The sequence below is a fragment of the Gekko japonicus genome, unplaced genomic scaffold (assembly GCF_001447785.1).
Source record: "Gekko japonicus isolate JY-2015 unplaced genomic scaffold, Gekko_japonicus_V1.1 scaffold1098, whole genome shotgun sequence".
Taxonomy (NCBI): domain Eukaryota; kingdom Metazoa; phylum Chordata; class Lepidosauria; order Squamata; family Gekkonidae; genus Gekko; species Gekko japonicus.
Window position 1 is genome coordinate 379,866 of NW_015160244.1, and position 11,313 is coordinate 391,178.

An 11,313-nucleotide genomic window follows, 5' to 3' on the forward strand; every position below is an offset into this window, starting at 1 on the left:
CAGCTCTTATCAGAACCACGGCTTGCCCAAGGCTATCCAGCCAGGTGCGAGTGGAGGAGGAGTGGGGAATCAAACCTGGTTCTCCCAGATTAGAAGAAGAAGAGGAGATTGGATTTATACCCCGCCCTTCACTACCCAGAGGAGTCTCAGAGCGGCTTACAGTCTCCTTTCCCTCCCCCTCCCCACAACAGACCCCCTGTGTGAGGTAGGCGGGGCTGAGAAAGCTCTTGACAGAAATGGCTCTTTTTCAAGAACAGCTCTTGTCAGAACTAGGGCTTGCCCAAGGTCATCCAGCCAGGTGCCAGTGGAGGAGGAGTGGGGGAATCAAATGCTCAACTTCATGCTCGTTGCATCGATGACACTGTCTAACCATCTCATCCTTTGCCGTCCCCGTCTTCTTTGACCTTCAAAGCCGGCTTTAAAAACAAACTTTATGTAGCAAAGGCGGGAGAGCTAGGCGCCAGGCAGCAATCACATTAAAAGGCTCCGGACCCCTGCCTTCAGGCTCACCCTCCCGGAGCGAGAAAGTGCCATTTCTTGTCTCCAGGAAATAGCGGCTCAAGTTGGAGAGCAATTTCCCTTCTAATTTCTCAAACCGGCCCTTTTGCACTCCCCCCACTTACAGCTCTTAGCGAAACAATTTGTCCCTTCAGCTGGGCGGATTTCTTTCCCTTCCTCACGCCCCCTCACTACCCCCCCCCCACATAAGGAGGAAGAGTAATGTTTGAGTCTTCAGCAGAGCCGTTAATGAGGAGAAATAAATAGGTATTTTCACTGTGGCACTCCTAAATGCAGTTAACGAACACCTTGTCTCAGAAGGCTCAGCTGGGTATCACACGCGGGGCCATCTGTTGCGCCAATTAGAGCCGGGAAGAAAGAGAACCGAGGAAAGAGCCGTGGTGATTTATGTCCCGTTTGGCGAGGGAAGAGAGAAAGAGGTCCGGTTTCAAGGTGCTGGAGAGTGGCTGTAGCGGTTTCAAGGTGCTGGAGACTGGCTGTAGCGGTAGGCCGGCCCTTAGCCAGGGTTTTGTGGCTTGCAGGGCAAATTCTGTTCTGCTGGGGCTGAAGCTCTCAGTACAGAAAGAAAAGCCATTCAGCCAATAGAAAGCTGTTACCAGGAGAGATCTCTAAATTGCAAGCTGTTGACCACTTTAGATGACCATTGTCAGCTGCTGCAAGTTAAATCACTTCTGCCAGCTTAAGCAACAATTCTGATAACAAGCGGGGAGGTGGGGGGTGATTACCTCTATAGTCAAGAAAGCTAACAGGTAGAAATACTCTGTTAAAGGAGACCAGTTTCCTGACACAAAGTTAGGAAATTCTTCCCTCCCTTCCTCTTCTCCCCCCCCCCCCAACCGCTGGTGGACCTCCTGATGGCACCTGGGTTTTGGCCACTGTGTAACACAGAGTGTTGGACTGGATGGGCCATTGGCTTCTCATGTTCCATGTTGGATCCAGCATGGCTTCTCTTATGTTCTTATGTCTGAGGCAGTGATGCTCTGTAGTCTTAGTGCTTGGGGGGCAAGAGTGGCAGGGCTTCTGGAGTTCTGGCCCCTCCGGTGGACCTCCTGAGGGCACCTGGGTTTTGGCCACTGTGTGACACAGAGTGTTGGACTGGGTGGGCCACTGGCCTGATCCAACATGGCTTCTCTTATGTTCTTATGCCTGGGGCAGTGATGCTCTGTATTCTTGGTGCTTAGTGGGCCACAGTGGGAGGGCTTCTGGAGTTCTGGCCCCGCTGGCGGACCTCTTGATGGCACCTGGGTTTTGGCCACTGTGTGACACATCTAGGCACACATCTAGCCACTGGCCTGATCCAACATGGCTTCCCCTATGTTCTTACGTTGTTCTTATGTTCTTATTTTGCAAAATTCTGTCTTTGGAACTCATACGATGGAGGGAAAGGGCTGTGCAGGACACCGCCGTCTCACCTCCCGTGGGCATCGGAAAAGCTCATCAGACAATGTTCTGGTGTCTGAGATTTCAGGAGGTACTACCCACATCCCAAGCACATCTTTGTAACTGCAGGGTTACAGGACCTCACTCTGTTTAAAAAAAATAATAATAATGGAAGATGAGATTCTTGGGTATTAACTAGACCAGCCTTCTTGAGCCCGTGGGCACCTCTCAGACTCTGACACCGGCTGGTGGGCACAACCACACGACGGCTTCCGGAGGAGCCGGCAGCCAACGACAGAATGCCAGGGAGCCAGGTTATGCGGAGCTCTCCTGGTGGCTCTTCAATGTTTAAGGCCGGAAGCGGTGCTCAACAGGATGCCTCCTCTTACTCCGCACAGAAGCCGTGCTGGGCATGAACCCCACCTGGCCCCGCTCACGTCCTACAGACACTTGGCAGACGCCAGGGAAGGGGCTGGCCCCACCTTGGGGGGCCCTGAACTAGACAGCGGACTGGGAGATTCGGGAATGGCCGTCCGGTGTGGCCAACTAGCAGCGAAACCCTCCCCAGACTTGAATTGGGACGGTGGGAGGGAAGGAACAATCCCTTCCATGCTGGTTTCGTCAGTCTCAGACAGCCCCCCTCCCCCCTAGTGCTATTAGTTGCCCCAAGGAAGAGAACACCCATTGCCTGTATGTTTCCTCTGTGGGGGAAATAGCAACTGGGGAGGACAGGGAAATGGGGATGGGGAAGGGGGTTAATCCCCCCCCCACTATGACCCTAGAGCTATCTTGGTGTCGTGGTTAAGAGCAGCAGACTCTAACCTGGAGAACCGGGGTTGATTCCCCACTGCTCCTCCACATGCAGCCAGCTGGGTGACCCCGGGTCAGTCACAAGTTCTCTCTGAGCTCTCTCAGCCCCACTGACCTCACAGGGGAAGGGAAGGTGATTGTAAGCTGCTTTGAGACCCCTTCGGGTAGTGAAGGGCGGGATATAAAACCAAATCCTTTTCCTCCTCCTCTTCCTCTTCTTTTTCCATAGAGCGTGAAGCCCCCCGCCCCCCGCCCCCCTCGCTGGCACTGACCCCCTTCATGGCAGTCATTTCATCTCTTGAGATTCGGTGCACCTTTTTTTGATGCACGGAAGCGGGGGGGGGCTTGTTTTTGCTTTCCATGGCTCAACCAGGTTACTTGAAAGCCCTTGCAAGCTTCCAGATCTTTATCTGACTTCAGGCCAGATAAGAAAAGAGGCCCTTCCGCAGGTTCAAAAGCTTGCCGTGCTTTTGAACGCCTCGATTTCAGCTGATGGGGGAAACGTCACTTTCGGGGGTTTCTTTTTTACTTTTTAGACTTTCCTGTTCTGTGGATCAGTGCTGGGTGCCGAGCCACTGATCTCAACCTTAGCAGCAGAGTTGAGCCACGACCCATTCTGCTCCCGAGCCGGGCGTTGCTGCAGCGGCCGTTCTGATCTCGATCTTTCCTCTTCCCCGCAGGAAGCAGAGAACACCTTGCGCCTGATGCAGAACAAGCTGAAGGAGGAGGAGAAACGCCTGCTGAAGACTGGAAGTAAGCCCCGTTCCTTAAACGCCACGTATCAGCAAAGGAGGGAGCCCAGATCCCAACTGCGTTTAAACCGTCATTCCTGCCTCTGCTTTACCCTTTCCACGCAATGCCTCCCTCTAAGCTGTGGAGTCTTGAGAGCAAAAATTCCACTTTGTGAGCCACTGGCATTAAAGCTGTGAGCGAGCGATTGGGCTGCTGCATCAATTAGTCTGCTCTGGAGCCCCATCCTCCCTGAGCTAAGGCAAAAAAATTTGTGAGCCGCGCCGGAGGCTAAAAAAACCGTGAGCGAGCTCACACTCACTCAGTTTAGAGGGAACACAGGTGACAAGTGCAAAGCAGAGAGAGCTTAGAGGGAACACTGGTGACCAGTGCAAAGCAGAGCGATCTTGCCACTTAAAGGCTGTGGTCACACACACGAAATAATCCACTTTCAGTGCACTTTCCAACTGGATTCTACTGTGTGAACTGGCTGAGGATAATACAGTTTGTCCTACCCGCGTCGTTGTTGCCAACGCTGACTGGATCTCTTTCACATCACCTGCCGGCAGTGGTTCCCTCTAAGCTGAGTTGGTGTGAGCTAGCTGACAGTTTTTTAGCCTCCGGCTCACCCATTTTTGTCTCGGCTCAGGAAGGAAGGGCTCCAGAGCAAACTAATTTATGCAGGAGCCAGCTCAGGAAGGGATGGCTCCAGAGCAAACTAATTTATGCAGGAGCCAAATTGCTCGCTCAGTTGCTCACAAAGCAGGATTTTTGCTCACAAGACCTTCTGCACAAAAGACATGGGCTCCGCCATGGAGCTGTGTTCTTCACTTCCTTCCATATCCCAGATGAGATCTTTTGAGGAGGGAGTAGTATACAATTTCAGTGAGTTGCTTAGTGGATAGTTGAAAGTGGGAAGCCTTGCTGTGTTCAGTAGTAGAAGAGCAAGATTCGAATCCAGCAGCACCGTAGAGACGGACAAGAGTTCCAGGGTATGAGCTAGAAATCTTACCTGACGAAGGGAGACTTGACACTTGGACGATTATGCCCTGTTGGCCTTTCAGGTGTTACTGGACTTGAGTCTTGCTCGCTTCATACCAGCCTGCCAACAGGGCTACAGATGGGCTACAGATGAGCTCACAAGAAAGGTTACCATCTTGAATAGCCGTCTGTGTGAACAAGATCTTGGGGTACGGGTGGACTGAAAGTTAAATATGAGCAGCCAGTGTGATGCGATCTCGGAGTGTGTCAACAGAGGCATCACATCCAAATCGCAAGATGTCGTAGTCCCGCTGTACACTGCCTTGGTCAGGCCGCACCTGGAGTATCGTGTGCAGTTCTGGAGGCCTCATTTCCAAAAGGATGTGGACAGAGCAGAGCGGGTGCAGAGGAGAGCGACGAGGACGATCGGGGGCCTGGAGACCAAGAAGCCCTCTGAGGAAAGGCGGAGGGACTTGGGAAGGTTCAGTCTGGAGAAGAGGAGGTGGAGGGAGGACAGGATGGCTCTCTTGAAGTCTTTGAAGGGCTGGCCCTCAGAGGAGGAGGGCAGGAAGCTGTTCCTGTTGGCAGCAGAGGAGAGGACTCGCAAGAGTGGGTTTAAATTCAGGGCAGGAAAGTACTGGCTGGATCTTAGGAAGAACTTTTTCTACTGTCAGAGTTGTGCAACGGTGGAATGGGCTGCCTCGGGAAGTGGTGAGCTCCCCCTCCCTGGCAGTCTTCAAGCAGCGGCTGGACAAACACTTCCCAGGGATGCTCTTGGCTGATCCCGCACTGAGCAGCAGGGGGTTGGACTAGATGGCCTCTATGGACCCTTCTGACTCTGTGAGTCTAGGATTCTGTGCTCGCCCGGGCATAACATTTTGCAGCCTAGAAGGGGGGGGGAAAGAAAGGCTGGCCAGTTACGTTAGCGAAGCGGCTGTGCCTGATTGCCTGGGGTGTCTCTTCATAAGCCCGGCTTGAAAGGCAGAGGAGGAACCCAGAACTCTTTGATCAGACAACTGTCCTTGTGTTCATACTTCCTCTACTCTCACCTCTCCCGGTCAAGCATCACTGCTGGGAGATCCCGGCCTTCCTCTAGCACTGAGAGTCCCGTCATTCTCATACCGAGAGGTAAGCAGCGCGGCGACAGATCGGAAAAACTTCTTCCCGAGCCAGAAATATCCACGCCTCCTGTTGGATGTGTTCTCAAAGAAGGCATCGGCATCCTGCCGACTTCAATAGCGCCACGTACGCGCTCAGTGTATGTCGGGAAACGGGAGACTTACCCTCGTGGGTCAGTTCGGGGGATTTCTGCTTGCGGACTGTTCCCGGCCAGTTTGGCCTTGCTGGCGGGTGTCCCCTGAGCAAAAGAGGCCGGATCCGCCGTCTTCTGCTCCGGCCTCTCTCCCGTATGGCGAGAGAATTGACAGTGGCGAGGCTCAGGAAGACTCAACCCGGAACCTAGGAAGAGGGAAGGGGAAGAGGGGACTACGGGAGGGGAAGGTGACTGGCTCCAGCCTTGGTCCTATCATAAGTGGGCGGGGGCGGAGCCGAGGCTGGTGTAAGTAGTGGGACTGAGGTTAAAAGTGAGTTGGGGGCCGGCCGAAGAGGCCACATCGGATCTTCCCTTCTGCTGCTGGAAAGAGTTGGGCTGAGGGAGAGGAGGAGAGGAGAGGCCATGGGACCACCACATAAGAACATAACAGAGAAGCCAATGTTGGATCCGGCCGAAGGCCCCTCCAGTCCAACACTCTGTGTCACACAGTGGCCAGAAATACCAGGTGCCATCAGGAGGTCCAGCAGTGGGGCCAGGACACTAGAAGCCCTCCCACTTTCTGCACCCGGGTTTTGTATTTTGCTGGGAGGATGCATTGCAGGGGGAAACCTTCTGTGCAATCGTTTTTGGCGTATTATTTCAGAGGACCTGTGGAAACGATCGCTTCATCAGTTTGGGGAAAGGGTCACGCTGGCAGAAAATGGGATTCCTGTGGGCTAGAGAGAGGGAGGCCGTTAGGGAAACCGTAGCTGGGTCGACCATGGCAGCCACTGAGCCGGGGCAAAATCCATTTCGACTCACAAGAGTGGTGGATCAGAGACGGGCACAGGCTGTCAGGAGGAGAGGGGACAGTGGTCCGACCGAGGATGTGTGTGTGTTTCGGAAGCGGAGCCATGCTCCGCTGGGGGAGGTATGCAACCGGTTCGAAGCTGGCTCCCCCACAGGGAATACCCGAGCGCTTCGGTGGGGCCGGACTGTCGATGCCACACGATTAGCTGATGGCTTAAACGCTGGCACTGGGACCGCCTGGAACCCTCGGCTCACAGAGCAGCCGCTGAAATAATAAGTGGGGCTGTATTATTTAGCATCGGCCGCGTGGGAGGACTGCCTTGCCCCGAGGCACAAAAGAGAACGGGAGGCAGGGAGGGAAATTGCCACTGACAAGCCGCTGTCTCTGGGAATCTTCTCCAGTGTGAAGATGCCTCACAAGACGGTCCCAACAGAGGGGGAGGTTTGTGCAGAGAGGGGGGGGTCTTTGATGCCCCAGTCCCTGGCCACCTACAAGTGGAACAGCTTTCATTTCCATACTTCCCGTCTATACGTCCTATCCGAGCATTTTTATTTTGCCCTTCATCCAAGGGGCGGAGGGCGACCGAGTGGCTTCCTCCACCGTTTTATCTGCCTGACAGCCTTACGAGGTAGGACAGGCAGAGAGAGGACGACTGGCTCCAGATTACCCAGCAAGCTTCCTGGTGGGTGGGGGGTCACTTCCAACGCTCCCTCTAAGCTGTGGAGTCTTGTGAGCAAAAATCCCTCTTTGTGAGCCACTGGCATTAACGTTGTGAGCGAGCGATCAGGCTCCTGCATAAATGAGTTTGCTCCGGAGCCCCCTCCTTCCGGAGCGAAGACAAAAATGTGTGAGCCGGAGGCTAAGAAACTGTGAGTTGGCTGACACTAACTCGGCTTAGAGGGGACACTGGCTTGCACCGACAGCTTCTTGCAGGAGTATTTCAGGCCTCGGTTCACCCTCAGTCTTTGCTGGCACAGTGTCAAAACTCTGGTACTCTGAACACACGGTCTGTCCCCAGTCGATGTGCTTCCTGGGCCTCTCCCTGCCACGGCCCTTGACTCCCGTGTGCATCTCCATTTCTGCCGTGTCTAGGTAACGAGGACTCGGACATCGAGATCCACGAGGACGACGGGTCCGACAGCGAAATAGAAGACCGGCAGCTTATAAAGCAGCACACGGCCATGGAGATGCTGATGCAAGGTACCCTTGCCTTCCCCCCCCCTTTGTTAATCTGTTCCCAAGTATACTCAGCACCGTGGGGGGGAGGTGTTCTCCCGCGCATGCAGGAGACCTTGAAGGGCCAGCCCTTTCACGGGCCGTTGCCCCGACACGCTGCCCCATCAGCCTGGCGGGAGGGGAGACGACCCAGGCAGGCTGGGAACTGCTTGTGTGTTTCTAAACCGCGGGGAGCCGATGGGCTAAACACGGAGCCGTGGCATCTTCCGTGATCGCCGAGCTTTCCCTAAACTGGATCTTGCAGAGCGGCAGTTTTGAACACCCATTCCTGACTCGGCGGGGCTTCTAGATACCGGGCGCGTGCTTTGGGTTGGAAAACCCCGAGGGGACCAGGCAGTGCCAAGCCACCCTCCTGCCCGGCTTGCCAAATGGATGGCACATTTGCAGTTTCTCCACATACCCCCGGGGGGAAGGCAGGTGGGCCAGATATTCACGGTCAGAGCTGCAGGCTTTAGCGCAAGCGTGGGAGGATGTGGGACCAGATTGGATTTCCATCATTTGTGCTCTTGCCGGAGCAAACAGAGCTGCACGGCAGATGGCTGTTGCGCCGAAAGGGACAGGTGTGCCCCTAGAGCGGCCAACAGCAGGCTCTATGGAGTATCACTGCTTGTTTATTGTGGTCTTTAGACCAGCACAAGGCTATGTGGAGAGTCTGCATCCAGGAGCAAGCTGTGCTAGATTACAAATGGATTTTTAAAAAAGAGAGCTAATGTCATTAGTTGCTGTAGATTTCCGGGGCTGTGTGGCCATGGTCTTGGCACTGTAGGACCTGACGTTTCACCAGGAACTGTGGCTGGCATCCTCAGAGGTATAACACAGAAAGATGGAGCACTCTCTGTGTCAAGGTGAGAAGAGAATGGTAGGCAGGTAATTTATATCTACTCCAGAAGGCGGGATAGAAACAGAGCAGGCTTATGTTCCCTCTAAGCTGTGGAGTCCTGTGAGCCAAAATTCTACTTTGTGGGCTACTGGCATTAAAGCTGTGAGCGAGCGATTGGGCTACGGGATAAATCAGTTTGCTCTGGAGCAATGCTCCCTCTAAGCTGTGGAGTCTTGTGAGCAAAAATCCTACTTTGTGAGCTACCGGCATTAAAGTTGTGAGCAGGTGATTTGGCTCCTGCCTAAATCAGTTTGCTCTGGAGCCATCCTTCCTGAGTGGAGACAGAAATGTGTGAGCCGGAGGCTAAAAAACTGTGAGCCGGCTCACGCTGACTCAGCTTATAGAGAACCCGAATTGGTTCTCCACTCTCGAGGGCCCAAAATTGTCATCGCCCCGGATGATGGACACGGCGTTTAAAGCGTCTCCTCCCAGGTTTGGGAAAGGGGCTTTGAAAAACAAGCTACACTCTCCCACCATGCCAGAGAAAAGGGGGACATCCACATGTCTCAGGGCAGCAGAGTCCGGCCACAGACAGAACCCCTGGCGGCCTCTCTCCTTCCTCGCCTGACCTCTCCCTTTGGCAAAGAACCCTCAGTTATAGGTCACTGTTCCCTCTAAGCTGAGTTAGTGTGAGCCAGCTCACAGTTTTTTTAGCCTCCGGCTCACACATTTTTGTCTCCGCTCAGGATGGACGGCTCCAGAGCAGACTGATTTCTGCAGGAGCCAAATCAAATCCAGTCTCTCCTCTCTCCCTGTGTAATCTGACATGGAAATTGAAAGTGTTGTCCAACCTTTCAGTGTCTTGGAACAAAATACTGTGTCCTGTTTCCTCCTCAGGAAACAAAAGGATGCCAGCCACAGTTCCTGGCGAAACGTCAGGTCCTACAATGCCAAGACCACGGCCACACATCCCGGGAAATCTACAGCAACTAATGAACTCCGGCCGTGAAAGCCTTCGACGACATATTAGAGCTAATGTCGTGGTTAGAGTGCGGGCCCGGGATCTGTTGGAACCCCCACTCTGTCCCGGAAGCTGCCTGGATGGCCCTGGGCTAGTCCTTCCTCCTCTGCCTAACATACCTCACTGGGTTGTTGGCGGGATAGAGTTCCCTCTAAGCTGTGGAGTCCTGTGAGCCAAGATTCTACTTTGTGGGCTACTGGCATTAAAGCTGTGAGCGAGCGATTGGGCTACGGGATAAATCAGTTTGCTCTGGAGCAAGGCTCCCTCTAAGCTGTGGAGTCTTGTGAGCAAAAATCCTACTTTGTGAGCTACCGGCATTAAAGTTGTGAGCAGGTGATTTGGCTCCTGCCTAAATCAGTTTGCTCTGGAGCCATCCTTCCTGAGTGGAGACAGAAATGTGTGAGCCGGAGGCTAAAAAACTGTGAGCCGGCTCACGCTGACTCAGCTTAGAGAGAACCCGAATTGGTTCTCCACTCTCGAGGGCCCAAAATTGTCATCGCCCCGGATGATGGACACGGCGTTTAAAGCGTCTCCTCCCAGGTTTGGGAAAGGGGCTTTGAAAAACAAGCTACACTCTCCCACCATGCCAGAGAAAAGGGGGACATCCACATGTCTCAGGGCAGCAGAGTCCGGCCACAGACAGAACCCCTGGCGGCCTCTCTCCTTCCTCGCCTGACCTCTCCCTTTGGCAAAGAACCCTCAGTTATAGGTCACTGTTCCCTCTAAGCTGAGTTAGTGTGAGCCAGCTCACAGTTTTTTTAGCCTCCGGCTCACACATTTTTGTCTCCGCTCAGGAAGGATGGGGCTCCAGAGCAGACTGATTTCTGCAGGAGCCAAATCGCCTGCTCACAACCTGAATGCCAGGAACTCACAAAGTAGAGTTTTGGCTCACGAGACTCCACAGCTTAGAGGGAGCCTTGGTTATGGTGTGTATCCCTGTTCCTCGTGTGACCTCCGCACCCTCTTCTCAGTGCCCCCGGCACACTTCCCAGCCGTGTCTGAGCCATGCCTCCGAACCGCCTCGGTAGCAGGATAAGTGTGGGCACCGCGCCCCCCCTGCCGTCCCGCCCTCAGCTCTCGGCCAAAGTCGCCGTCGCGTTCTCACGGATGCTCTGTCTCGTTCTTTCCTTCAGGGAGACCCAGCAAGCGGATCGTGGGAACCATGCGAGGCGGCGACACGGAGGATGACGTAAGTCGCTTTTCTTTGGCCTCGGAGAGCGTCTCGCCGGCCAGTAGGTAGCTTCCCCCGTCATCTGCCTGCCTCTCCTCAACCCGTCGAGGCCCTTCCTTTTCCCACCCGCCCCCTTTGCCGGACTCCTCTCTCACTCTGCCGGCAGTCGCAACGCCTTTCTCTCCCGCTGCGGCCGAGCTGGAGATCCCGGGGAGGACCCAAAGTACGGGGACAGCCTGTCGTTGTCCTCTTGTCTGGAAAGGAGCTACGATCACTAGGCGCTCTGCAGTGGAAATTCGGGGGTCATTTCGTAGAAAAAGAGGTGCAGGAGCTCATTAGCACAACTCATTTGCATATGCCACACCCCCTGACGTCACCGGAAGTGTGTCAGAAGGCAACACCCACCACTCAGGCTCCACTGGACTGTTTTGGATTGCTAGCTATTGGGCGGGGGGGAGAACGTGCAGATCTGCCCTCACAGAGGAGGGAGAGCTTGTACCTGAATAAGACTTGGTCTTAAAGGTACCACTGGACTGTTTTGGATTGCTAGCTATTGGGGGGGGGGACGTGCAGATCTGCCCTC

General features: G+C 54.3%; 1 protein-coding gene across 1 annotated transcript in view; it reads left to right on the plus strand.

Moving 5' to 3' along the window:
* Positions 1-11,313, plus strand: part of CLUAP1 (clusterin associated protein 1) — a 77,881-nt gene that overhangs the window by 56,676 nt on the left and 9,892 nt on the right. The window contains exons 7-9 of the mRNA XM_015413551.1: positions 3,390-3,462; positions 7,575-7,682; positions 10,693-10,748. Of these exons, the coding sequence (XP_015269037.1) occupies positions 3,390-3,462; positions 7,575-7,682; positions 10,693-10,748 (237 nt within the window). The remainder of the gene's footprint in view (positions 1-3,389; positions 3,463-7,574; positions 7,683-10,692; positions 10,749-11,313) is intronic.